Raw genomic sequence first — 13,258 nt, 5'->3', positions numbered from 1 at the left:
AATAACAAATGGGTTGAAATTCACCACAGCCATCCTGTGGGCTCATAATAATTCATGATCCTGAAGGACAGACAGGCCTGTCCCCTAACTGGCTTGCAATGCCTCAATAATTAGTCTCACAGAAAGCTATTTGTATGGCAAAATAAAATGTTTAAGCAGCACAATGAGATTAAAAGGGCATGTTGTCAAAGAATTATGAGCAATTATAAGTAAATGGTCATTAAAGACCAAAAAACATAAACATTACATTAAAGAAATGAGCCAGGAAAGAACATAATTCAAAGAAGTCAACAAAGGAAAAAAAAAAAGATAAATACCATTAAATTATGGTAAGAGTTTTTTTTTTTTTTTTTTAAAGCACCTACGGACTATTATATATTATGTTCTTTAATAATGTTGCCAAATGCAAAACTTGAAGATCAGGGTCTTAAACTGAAGGCAGAAATAACTATAGCATGTAAACAGTGAAAATGTTTAGGTAACTTATGGTATACAACACCGCAGTAAAATTTAGTATCTTACAAACTTAAACATATTTTAACTACAGGAGCACAGCCATGACAAGGTACTAATTAAAAATCACATCTGCAGCATGAATTTTTATTATACAACCTAAAGGTTACACTAATTTATTTTATACTCAAAATAATTAATAAAGGGTTGAATTAAATTGTGCCTAATGAACTCATAAAAGTGTGAGTAAAAATCCACCTCCTCTAATTCTCCCCAGAGAACATGAGCAATGTATTACCTCTTTGGAAGATAAAAGGAAAGTAATCAAAAATTCAGCTGCACAATTCTTAATTATGTAAGAATTAAGGTAGCTGACACTACCTTTCAAAAATGGTATCTAGAAACAAGAAAGGGGGCTGCAACCAAAATAAATTAGTTCTACAATATGTTAGTAGCATTGGCATTAAAAACATGAACTGAGAGAAATTGGATGGCGAGCAATACTTTGGAGGAAAACTAAGTTCACAGCTACCTGCAGATTTCATTTCTTGGACTATTTGTACAAATCACACAAAAGCTAAAATTTGTTATCAAGTTGAAACACTGACAAAAAATTTCAACTCTTAAAGATGATCCATTAAAAACCAACCTGGCTATCTCTTCTCGATGAGCAGTCCAATCTCGGATGTAGTCTTCCTGTTCTTTGATCCGGTGCTTGAACGAAGAACTAGTAGGCATTGCTGACCCAGAGCTCTGCAACCGAGTAGTTTTCAGGGCTGGAGAAGTACGTAGACGAGTATGTTTAGGGGAATTACGGTTTGATCCAAATTCATCTTCTGAGGTGGAAGCATAATCAGTAGGAAAGCGCCTCCATCTTGAATTTACTAAATTAGTTTAATTATTAAAAAAAGAATTATTATGTTACCTTTTAAAGGAGAAAAAAATCATGACTTCAAAAACACCATGAGACACACACAGCACAATTTTCAATAACTGACATACACATACCTCACAAAAATCATAAGTCTACTACTTCTTAAAGATAGAAACAATACATTTTGGTGAATTAAAAACAATGAGTAATCAAAAACAACTGAAAGACCATGTTTTCCGTAGTATGGTGAATAAAACATTCAGATGACAAATTCACTAATGATAAACAACTAGGCAAGCTCTATTCATAAATGTTTAACTTGGGTACTTTTTAGTTGCAAATATTTCTCATTTGAGTGAAGATACGGATTTTTTTAAATGACAGTAACAGCAACAACAACAAAAATAAAAATAAGGGAAAAGATTTCCTCATGCCACATAGACTTTCAACATGGAGATGGTAAAAACCTCTTTTCCCAACATACAAATGTGCATAATTCCTGCTGTGGAAATTATGCTTTTATGGCAGAAAAAAAACATTACCTCTGTCATTCAACATCCTGTTATGCTATGATTGGAAAAAATCTTTTTACATGGTAAAAACACAACAAAGCATCTTCAGTACAACTCTCTGCCACTTTGACACTGAAAGCATATGGTGAACACAGACAATGACGTAAGACCTACAAGGAGCAAAGCTCTATAGAGCTATTCTCACAACCACTGACGTTGAAGGCACAGGAGGTACTGTCAATAGTCACATTAAAGAAAGTGGCAATCACTTTCTTATTTAAGGTTAGTAAAGACACTTAAGAGATGGCGTTGCTGACACATCTGAAAAATCAGAAGACAAATTAATTTCACTACTACTGTTAATGGGAGAACCAAACATACAAATAATTTGTGAGGCACAGGACAGAGGTCAAAAACAGGGCAATAATGGCTGATTACTTCACAAGGGCAGGAGCCATGCCTGTTTAATCTACTCCAGCACACCTAGCACTTGGCAGAGTGTCTGGCTAGCAAATGTTTAATAACTACTTCTGAATAAATGAATGAATTCCTAGATACTGACCATTTGCTTTTCTCAGATTAGGAAAAACCTACTGAAAAGCATGAGATGTTTTTGGTGGCTAAAGTGACAAAAACTTTGTCTAGAGTTGAGCTAGAAGTTCCAACTGCTATTAATATTAGAAGAGTTTTCTTTTTCTTTCCCTCTCTCCCTCTCTTTCTCTCTCCCCTTCTTTTAAAACAGGAACTGACCCTAGGCTGCATAGGTTGGTAGAGTCTAAAATTCTTTCATCCTACTTCACTGGAATTTTATGCTTCTCCTATCTTTTCCTCCCCAAATCACATTTTTGCCTCTGGGACTGTGGTAAGGCTCAGGTGGCTGTCAGATAAACTGATGATCACTGCCACCAGAATTGTTTTAAGAAGCAGAGAAATCTATAATTGGGAATACGCCCTATATCAGAGCCTACCCATTTGTCCTGATTCACACTCTCATTTGAAGCTCGTGGAGCTTGGAACAAGATTTATGGGTGTAAGAAGACAGAAGAAACTTCATGGCTTTCTGGAAAAGTGTATGCAAACACATATACAGAACTGCAGGTAATTACTCATAGTGTCTTTTGAAGGCAGTAGTCAATATATTTTCTGGTTTTACCATTATAAGATAATTCATTAATATAAAAATACTTTTACCACAGTGGAAAATTACTATTTTAGACATCTAAAAAACCCTACAAATTGAACTGACCCTAATACTTGAAAACAATTTCAGAAAAAGTTTAGGAATAAGAGCAGAAAGGCTTTAGGAAAAAAAATTAGAAATATTGCAATGTTCATACTTCTTAATGAAGGCATTTCATTAAACATTAAATGTTTATTCATTTTGCTACCTTAGAATATTATTCATAGAAAACAAGTTCACAAATAAGAAAGATGATTCATTAGATTAAATTTCCTGATTTTTTGATTTGGAAACTATGGAAACCATACTTACAACAACTGAAAAGTTGTTTGGGGTGAAAACAAACCCAATAGTAAAGAGTTGTAATAAACTGCAGGAGATGTGAAAACAGGTAGGTATGACGGAGCTAAGGTCGTTCACTTGGGCGTAACTCAGAAAGCATGGCATCGATGGCTGCTTTATTTCATGGGGGCAAAACACATGAAAGCAGGAGGAGAAACTGAGAAGCCAGTGCTAGGTGTTAGGTGACAATATGTAAGCAGAGTCACATTAGAATCAACTTTTAATAGTTTGAATCTCAAGATCATAAAATAATTACATTTTGGAGGGAAAAAAAGAGAAAAACTCCTTTTTCAAATGACGTTCATAAAGTTCCCATTTATTTTTACAGGTCTATCTGGAGGCCAGTAAGATTGGTGAAGCTTAATAATATCTTTAGAAAGAAAAGCAACCATAAGAATAAAGCATAACTTAAAAACTGAAAGGTAACATTTTTAGGTTTGTTCTCTTAAAATTGAGGGCAAAATGAGAGATAAAGTAAGTAGGGTATAGCTGAGAGATGAAATTCTCAAGGGTTGTCCTTACCAATGGCACCCCAATCACCCACAGGGTGTGCTAGGAAGCAGAGTTTCCATTCCGTCTGGACGCCACCTGGCCTGTAGAACAGCCAAGATGAGAGTGGACACCAGCAGAATGATCACTACCCATGGGAGAGAGAGCAGGGCCTGTGATTTCCCAAACACCTTCTTTCAGCACCTTTTGCTTTCTTAATCTTTGCTTCTGAACTATAGCAGCAAAGTTTATCTGAAGAAAAAATATCCCTACAATCTGCTAGTTACTGCAGAGAAAACTTCAAGTTAGAATGTTTTCAACTTTCCCTATTGCCTACTTATTTCATAGAATTTTAGAGTATTAAGACCTTAGACATTAGCATAAGTTCTTCAATTTATGGAGAAAAAAAGAGGCCTGGAAAGGTCTTGCCTTACTTAAATCAAAGTTTAAGCCAGGTCTACCGACTCCCAGAGTTCAAAGCTCTTTCGCTGTTATTCCGAGGACTTCACGATTGCATGTTAGAAAATCCTTATTTAAAAAATTTATTTTTACAATTCCAGTTAGGCTAACTCTTCTTTGAAAAGACATCCTCAATTTCTCATGGAATGATGGTTTTTGTGATTTCTAACCATGAAGAGAAATTTTACTTCTTCCTCTTGAATTTTATTCTGTTCAGGTAAAACCCTGCATAGAATTAAATTTAATTTTATAGCATTAGGCTTATTTGATATATTATTGGTACTATTAAGACATTTCAGATAAATCATTAAATTGAAAATTTATGTCAAAGGTATTTGAAATCCCAATCCCTAGGGAGGTTTTCTTGGTTGGTGAGGTGCTAGACAGCACATATGGTAAAATCAAAGTTCTAAGATCAGCTTAATTAATTTTATAGCTAACCTGAAAATTATTTTAGTTACATTAATTATAAAACTTATTTTGTTATAAAATTATGCAACACTCCTTCTTATGGGAGTAATAAACTACTCTATTCACTATGAAGACATACTGTCAAGAACTGAAAAAGGAAGAGTTACTAGGATTATTTATTTGTGAATGCTCTGATTTCTTTTACTGCTAACCAAAACTTTGTTGGCCTTAAAACACATCCACATCTATAGATGCAACAAACACATTTCAGGAAACAAACACTACATTTCACACTTTATATCAGAATATTTTGGTGGGAAACAAAACCACAAACGTATTTTACATGTGTATCTATAAGCAGGCAGCAATAAGATCATTTGGGGAAAAAGATACCTGACGATATTCCATATTGATCTTTGACCTGGAGGAAGAAATAACTGAAGCCATGCATGCCCAATACCTAATTCCTACCATCTATAAAATTTGACATTTAGAATAAAAAGGAGAAAGCAAACAGCCTAAAAAAATTCTGAGGATGTTAACATGGTTTTTTTTTCTTAAATGTGCACCTAAAATATAATGAAAACCAATTGCTTTATTTTGATAATTCAGCACACTTAGTTTTAAATGTATCTTATCAAAGTAAATCTGGATATTTTAACATAACTTGATATTGAAGGATCACTGAAGGAAGGCGGGGAGGGGGGAGTGGGGACTAAACTTTCCTAAAAGCAAATTACATCAGAATGAAAGAAGTATAAAAGAACTTTTACTCTTAATGCTTCTAAGTCAGAGATTCCATTCTTCTATTTTTATCATACACATTTCTTTGAAAAACTTTTTTTAGACATGGCCTAAATTATGAAATTTGAAACATTACAGAATTATTTTCACATATGCCCATCTGGACGTATCACAGGCTCTAGGTTCAGAGATCTCTAAGTCCTTTAAAGTTTACCGTTTGTACAGCAACCCTAACCAGTATGGTTTTATATTCTTTTAAATTATATATATATTTTTAAGATTTTATTTATTTATTTTGAGAGAGAGGGAGCACAAGTGGGGAAAGGGGCAGAGGTAGAAGGAGAAGCAGACTACCCGCTGAGAAGGAAGTCTGACACGGGGCTCCATCCTGGAAGCCTGGAATCATGACCTGAGCTGAAAGCAGATGCTCAACTAAGCCACCCAGGCGCCCTTTAAATCATAATTCAAAAGCTAAAGCTAAGAACTTTTATTTTCTTTTTCCATTCAAGGTATTATAATTATCTTAAGTAGAAATATCACAGCATCAAAGACACCCCAATTAGCAACTAGATCAAAAAAGTGTCTGTTTTTCTTATTGTTTTTTTATTACCTACCCATATAACTATTTTAGTACGTTACCACTGACTACGAGATCCTAGCCATTATCCTTCTAGATGGGATAGAATACTATACACGGGTATCTTGAGAGAATCTGAACATACAATCCTGCATCATGATATGGCTTCATGAATTTAGTAAAACATCAGAATTACATAGATTATAGTGGACAATATACCAAATATATTATATGTTGGCCTTGTATATACTCCTGAGAGAATCCAATAAATTCCAGCCAACCTCTGGAAGCCTGCAAGCAAGTAGATACAGACTGTTTCCGAGAGCCAGACCGGATGTGGCAGAAGCAGCAAGAGGCTGGGAATGAAAAGGCCTTGGGGCTTCTCATCCTGTCCCTGCCATGGCTACGTGACCAGGGCGGGTCACTGCATCTCTTGGCCCGAGTTACATAAACAGAATGACCCTCCCAGCTTTTCAATTCTATGGTTCTAATTATTTATTTATTTATTTTAATTTTTTTATTATGTTAATTCCCATAATCATTAGTTTTAGATGTAGTGTTCCATGATTCATTGTTTGTGCATAATACCCAGTGCTTCATGCAGAATGTGCCCTCCTCAATACCCATCACCAGGCTAACCCATCCTCCCACCCCCCTCCCCTCTAGAACCCTCAGTTTGTTTTTCAGAGTCCATCGTCTCTCAAATAATGCAATATATGTTAAGAAAAAAAAAAAAAGAAGAAGAATATGGTTCTAATTATTTAATATGCCGCTGTTAAGTATGAAGAAGGCCCACATCATGTACCTCAATTTACCCTAGGGAATTTCAATAAGCAATTCAAGGTACTTTTTGGATATAGAAAACTGCACGTTTATCAAGTTCTGTATTCAAAGCAGAAAACACAATTTATCTTTAAAGATATAATGTAGCATCTTATAGCGGTTTCTTGGACTTGCTTAAGTAGTCCTATTTGGCTTGCATCTCACAGAAGCCCTTCGTGTTCAACACAAAGGAATAAGACCAGCTCACTCATGTGTTCCGGGCCAGACAACCGGTACAGAAGGAACCGTCCCATGCTACTTAGTGATATACGGCTTGCATTACAGCTTACGGTGAGACAGGAAAAAACTGTAACATTTCTATGTGCTGAAGTGGAGATGAGGTGATGGAACAAGCGACGTGGCAGAAGAAACCCTATCACGGTACACACCAGAGAATGTAGCACAAAGGAAATGTGAACTGAAGAGGTAGAGCCGTAAGGAGGACAGAAAACCAACACTGGGTAAACATCAACCAAGAGAGAGCAGTGAGTTCTAAAACGCTTGCGGTAACTGCATGAACCGGCACCGAAAGCTTCGATTGCAGAAGTGGGGAGGGTGGGGGCACGAGGGAAAATGCCAGCTCTTCTTCTGGAGTCAGGATTCTAGGTCACCTATCTCCCGCCTACATGCACTCCCACCATGGATCTGCCCGTCATGACCACAGCCCCTGACCTGGAGAGAGGGAGATGTGAGTGCGGCAGAGGGGGGGGTACTGGCAGTGAGGACGAGAGAAGGGGAATACAGAGTGAAAACAGAACACGAGGAGCACCGTTAGGCTTGAGGCCCGTGGCTACACTGTGGGAGACGTCGAACTCGGAACACCAGATTGCATACCACCCGTCCCTCACTCTTCCCTCAAGCCTTCGCACGCGCTCGGATGCTTGTGCTGGTAAGAGAGGCTAAGTCTCTGAGCAGCTGGTTTCCCCCCACTGGCCTCCGCAGCCCCACCCAGGTATGAGGCTGATTATGAAGTAAGGGTCGATGCTCACAGGTACACACAGGAATGTGGGTGAGGACTCTGGTCACACACGTACTCTCCCCGGCTACAGCTCTGAGTATGAAGTACACCAGCACAGAGTATCCCAGGAGCCGTTAGATTCTGGCGGGGAGGAAGTAACCTTTGAAGTACACTCAATGACAGCTAATGACTACAGTTAAGGGACAGAAGAGTGCTTTATGAGACAGTACTCATAACCAGTTAAATTTCTGTAGCCCGGTTAGACCCATATGTGTTTAGGGATTATCTCACAAATCCACTTCTTCCGCTGAAATATATTAAGAATTAGTTTTCACCTGCCCCAACTATAAACAGATTGAACTTTAAAAAGCATATGAGACATTTCTACATAAATGGGAAAGCAAGGGTAAAACAGCAATTATTTCACTTAGCTCTCAAGGAATAATAAAGCGTATCCTGCTCTTCAGATTAAGGGCCTTGAATTATGTGAGGATATTTAAAAATCAAACACATGCTTTCAGCAGTACAATGTTAATTCCTCTTATTTAATCCAGATATTATTCATCTAATTTGACACATGAATCCAGACACTAACATTCCGAAATAGGTTCTAATTTCGAAATCACTACTTTGCCCCAGAGCATTCACTGGAAGTGTAACTTCTGAATTTTCCATTTACTAATGAGCTAACTAAAATAATTTTTATAGGAGAAAATACCCTCTTATAGCATAACCTTTATGCTGAATATTTTTAGAAGTCACACTAGACATCTAATTTTTTTTAAAAAGGAGTCCCAAAACATGAAAGAAATATTATGCTAATATTGTAAAAAGTCTGGACCCAATTTACCTGAAGGAGAGCCATGTGCTGAGCTCATACTTTTGACCTTGGAGTCTGACAGTCGAGAGATACTGTTAGCTCTAATTCTAGGAGAAAATTTATCTGAAGGTACTAATCTGGCTCCACTTCGAATGATAGCTTCTGCAGTCCGCGAAGAGGCACTACTTCTAGAGATTGTTGCCTCAGAGTCACTGCGAGCTGACAAGGAGCCAAGCCTTGTTCGACGAGGCTGAGCCAGTAAATCAATCCTAGAGATGTTACGCCTTCCTGTGGGCGGCTTTGACGTGGAACTGGTTGTGGACACTTCAGAAGCAACGGATGCTTTGTCAGCGTCAGCCAGTTCGCTGTCGGACACTTCACCAAGTCGTGCTCTGCGCAAGAGGGAAGTCCTGGTAGGCCGTGGCCTGGGAAGAGTCGTTGATTTACTGGAAGATCCAGGTGCTACGGGAGAAGTCTTAGATTTAGTTACTTTACTTCCTTCCAGTTTGGAATGTGCATGCTCATCAGTTGAGGTAAGTGGAGTCCTGGCATGAGATTTACAAGAGTAAGTTTCCTGATCTGATGACATAATGTCAGAGATGGCAGAATGAGGTACACTGGAGGTCTGGTCATCATCTGTTAAATCCACTGAAGGTTGTCTTATTCTTCCACTGGACTGTATGAATTTGCGACCATCCGCTCTTGAGCCTACATCTGAGGAACGACTTTTTGTTTTCTTCTCAATTTTCTCCCTAGCACCTGAAGATGATGATTTTGTAACATCTTTAGAAGGAGAACTCGTGGAACACCTATCTTTATAGAGACTCGTGAAACTCTTTCGCTTTTGGGTTGACTTTCTTTCAGTCTCTCCCGTGACCAGACTGATTGTGCTCGCTGTGTCCACATCAGATTCTGGGGAGATAGAGTTGTCTCTATTATAACTGGGAGTATCTGGGCCTTCATCAGTTTTATTATCTTCACGCAGCTTGGCTTCTAGAAAAGCCATTACTGCTTCTGTGTCCTTTAGAATAAGGGTGGTGTCCATACTAGAATCAGTATCCACAGAGTCACTTCTTTCTCGTATTCTGCTGGCAGCTGTCAAAGCCAGAGAAGGCGGTGTAGACGAAGTCTGCTTATTTATATGGGGAATAAGTTCTATGGGTATGTTGGGGCTAGGTTTTTCTATGGTGAAGCTTCCTTGCCGAACCAAGGACTTGGAGGATTCCTTCTTATCGCCGCCCTTTGAAGTCTGACCTTTGAGAACGTCCTCAGCTTTTCTTCGCTTGCCCTCGTTTTGTGTCACCCTTTCTCCTTTGCTTGTAGAGTGGCCTGGAGTTTTTTCTTGAGGCTGTGACTCTTGTTTGAAAGATTCCTCCCGGCACCTATCTATCTGACCTGCAACATTCTTGGAAGCTAACAACTTGGTAGGTGTCCACTGTGCCTGCTCCTTTTGTTCCTGTTGCTGAATTTTAGCTAATGTCTGCTTTACCAAAGAAGCTTCCTTATCAGTTTCACTTTTGTCCTTTCCAGAAGAGCTGCCCAAGTGAAGCAGGGTCTTATTATCTCCGCCAGGTTTTGCGGCCTCGCCGTTCACTGCCCTGCTCATCTTATTCAAGGCTCTGTCGGCATCTTGTTTATCCTTCTGGTATGCCTGTGCAGGTGCTTCTTTCTCCTGAAGTTCTGTGTCTTGTTTTTCTCCGATCTCTGACCTCTGTGTTATACCCTTGGCTCTGGAGCTCTCAAGAGACTTTTCTTCATTTGGAAGCTGGGGAAGGGTGCGTCGCCTTCTCTCTCCCTGACTAGCCAAGGAAGTTGCTGACCCAGTACTTCTCACTGAAATGCCAGACTCACTGATATCTGCATCTATAAAATAAAACCACAAAGAAGACCTGTATGAGAGCAAAAAAGTACAAATAAAAAGAATATCGTATGATATTAGATTTCGCAATGTAAGCTAAGGAATGGCTTAGTATATAAGAAAACTTTGAATAAACATACCAGTATTGTGACATAATAGTTTCAAAAGCAAGTAGAATGCCACAATGTACAAATAGGTACATTACTAATAGGGGTAGTCAAGAAAGGCAGTTTTAGGAGATGAAAATTGGGGTCATCTGTTCTTAACCCTCCATCTGTTGCTTTTTCTTTCAATGTATTTTATGGCAGGGAAGGTCACTGCGTTCATTCTTGCTTCTCTAAGGTCCATGAAATTTTGCTCAAGAAAATGTTTTGTAGAACTGCACAGAGAATGCCTAATAAACACTTTCAATTACATAGTAGAGAAGACTATTTCTAGGGGCGCCTAGGTTGCTCAGTGGGTTAAGCGTCTGACTTTTGATCTCAGCTCAGGTCTTGATCTCAGGGTCATGAGTTCAAGCTCCATGTTGAACTTAAAAAAAAAAAAGAATAATACATCTAGTTTTTAATGAGCATTGTTACCTATCTGAAAGAATGACAAGTTTGGATTTCCTAAATAAAACAGAAAATGCAAAACTTTAGAAGGCTTTCCAAAAACAATTTAACACTGATTACAAGAATTTTAAAAAAATTTTTAAAGATTTTATTTATTTGTTAGAGACAGAGAGAGAGAGAGACAAAAAGAGAGCATCAGCAGGGAGAGGGGCAGAGGGACAAGCAGACTCCCCGCTGAGCGCAGAGTCCAGGGTGGGGCTCCATCCCAGGACCCTGAGATCATGACCTGAATCAAAATCAAGAGTCAGACGTTTAACCGACTGAGCCACCCAGGTACTCCAAGAAATTTAAAAAATTTTAAGTGTGAAACAAGAGAACAGGACTTATCATACTTTTACAAACCGAGGGATTTTTAAATTATGGTCTTTCGGTATACTAACGCCTCATATAGAAACACATGATCACTTTCTCTTTTCACAATTAAGTAGAAGACAATGAGAAAATACATACTTTGATGTTTCTATGTGAGAGAATTTGAGAATACCTGAGTATTTTTCTGACTGCTATACATGGAATGCATTTCTGAGAAAAGGGACACATCCATTTAGGGAAATAGAAGTTAACATATAAAGCATTCTCATCTTTGGTGATAAGTGGAGCAAGATACCAAGACATAGTTTCTGTGGGTCTTTTCTCCCTTTATAATTCTGAAAGTTGAACATTTAAATTTCACAGCAATATAGGGCGCCTGGGTGGCTCAGTCATTAAGCGTCTGCCTTCGGCTCCGGTCATGATCCCAGGGTCCTGGGATCGAGTCCCACATCGGGCTCCCTGCTCGGCAGGAAGCCTGCTTCTCCCTCTCCCACTCCCCCTGCTTGTGTTCCTGCTCTCGCTATCTCACTCTCTGTCAAATAAATAAATAAAATCTTTAAAAAATAAATAAATAAATTTCACAGCAATATAAAGTTTATGATGCAGGAAAAGAGCACTAAACTTCCTGATTCAACTTTAGTGATTGGTCTTGACATTACTGTATTGTATCTCATCTCTGTAGTGCTATCAGAAGCACCTAAAATGTACTCGCTATTTTATCTTTTTGTATTTTTCTAGCATTTCTCACACTGTCCTGCTCCTAACATGCATGCAATGAATGCATGTTTAACAAGAATATTTTAGGATTTAAGTCGATTCATAATTTAGAAGATGATGAAATATGTTGAAACGAGGTAACGAAGGGTCGTGGTTTGTTATATTTTGTAACAAGGTAGAATTTTGCTTTCTACAGCTAAACTGACTAATATCATAATGGATTCTTGATAAGTTTACCTAGCCTCTTTGACCCCTCTATTTGGGTTCTTTGTTTTCCAACTGGTAACCAGTTTATGTTAAATCAATCTGCCAGTCACTCGGTCTTTTCCAAAGATTTTTGGTAATACTATCGATTACTTCTAATTTCTATAGTAAATCAGTGATATAGCTTTTCTAGTATGTTGCTATGTACCTTGCTCAAATGCTTGCTGAGTAATGTTTACAAAATTCCTAAACCATATTTTTGGGGTGCCATAAGCCAGAGACAAAATAAATTTCCATTTCCATTTTCAACAATAACAAAATTTAGAATACAGATAAAAATCCACATGCAAATTCTCCTTGAGGGTTTTATTTCAAATTAAGAATGTAATTAATTGAACATAACCAAAATCATTAGAGACATAAAATTTCATTTTTGTTTTTTTAAAGAAACTTTTTTAGTTCACAGAAATATTAGAAGGCAATAAAAATCACATTACACAGACTTGCAAAAGGTATTAAGTAAATTAAGTGTGTAATAGTTCTTTTTTACTGAATTGTATTGAATGCTTTTTACTTAAATGCACAAAGTAGCATTAAAATATTTGTTATATTAATGATATTAATGAATGTTATAATTTGGAACTATTGTTAGTCTTACTTTAAAATTTTCATTTTTATATATATGTCATATACATAAATTGGTATGTATGTTATGTGTTTCCCCTACAAATTATCTCCTATCTTCAGTTAGGTTATATTTTAATGATATCTGCATTATTAGTGCAAATAAAATCATATATATCTAGTATAAGCATGAGAATATGTGATTATGTTTATTTAGGTTTAATTTACTTCACTATATAGATTTAGTTTGTTTTTAAAAAAAACTGTGGAAAGAGCCAAGATGCCCTT

The 13,258-nt window shown here is 37.5% G+C and overlaps 1 protein-coding gene across 10 annotated transcripts in view; it reads right to left on the bottom strand.

The window, feature by feature from the left end:
• The window catches only part of CEP170 (centrosomal protein 170), a 99,791-nt gene that overhangs the window by 20,382 nt on the left and 66,151 nt on the right, over positions 1 to 13,258 (bottom strand). For 8 of the 10 annotated variants that reach the window (XM_031035268.2, XM_031035269.2, XM_081824488.1 and 5 more), the window contains 2 exons: positions 8,672 to 10,504; positions 1,103 to 1,337 (listed from right to left, as the gene is read on the bottom strand). In XM_031035268.2, coding sequence (XP_030891128.2) covers positions 1,103 to 1,337; positions 8,672 to 10,504 — 2,068 coding nt within the window. The remainder of the gene's footprint in view (positions 1 to 1,102; positions 1,338 to 8,671; positions 10,505 to 13,258) is intronic. The other 2 variants (XM_006740012.3, XM_031035267.2) reach the window with 1 other exon arrangement.

Source organism: Leptonychotes weddellii, chromosome 6, assembly GCF_054177405.1.
Source record: "Leptonychotes weddellii isolate Sample4059 chromosome 6, ASM5417740v2, whole genome shotgun sequence".
Lineage (NCBI taxonomy): Eukaryota > Metazoa > Chordata > Mammalia > Carnivora > Phocidae > Leptonychotes > Leptonychotes weddellii.
Note: the sequence above shows the minus strand (reverse complement) of the source record. Positions and strands in the feature narration are given on the sequence as shown.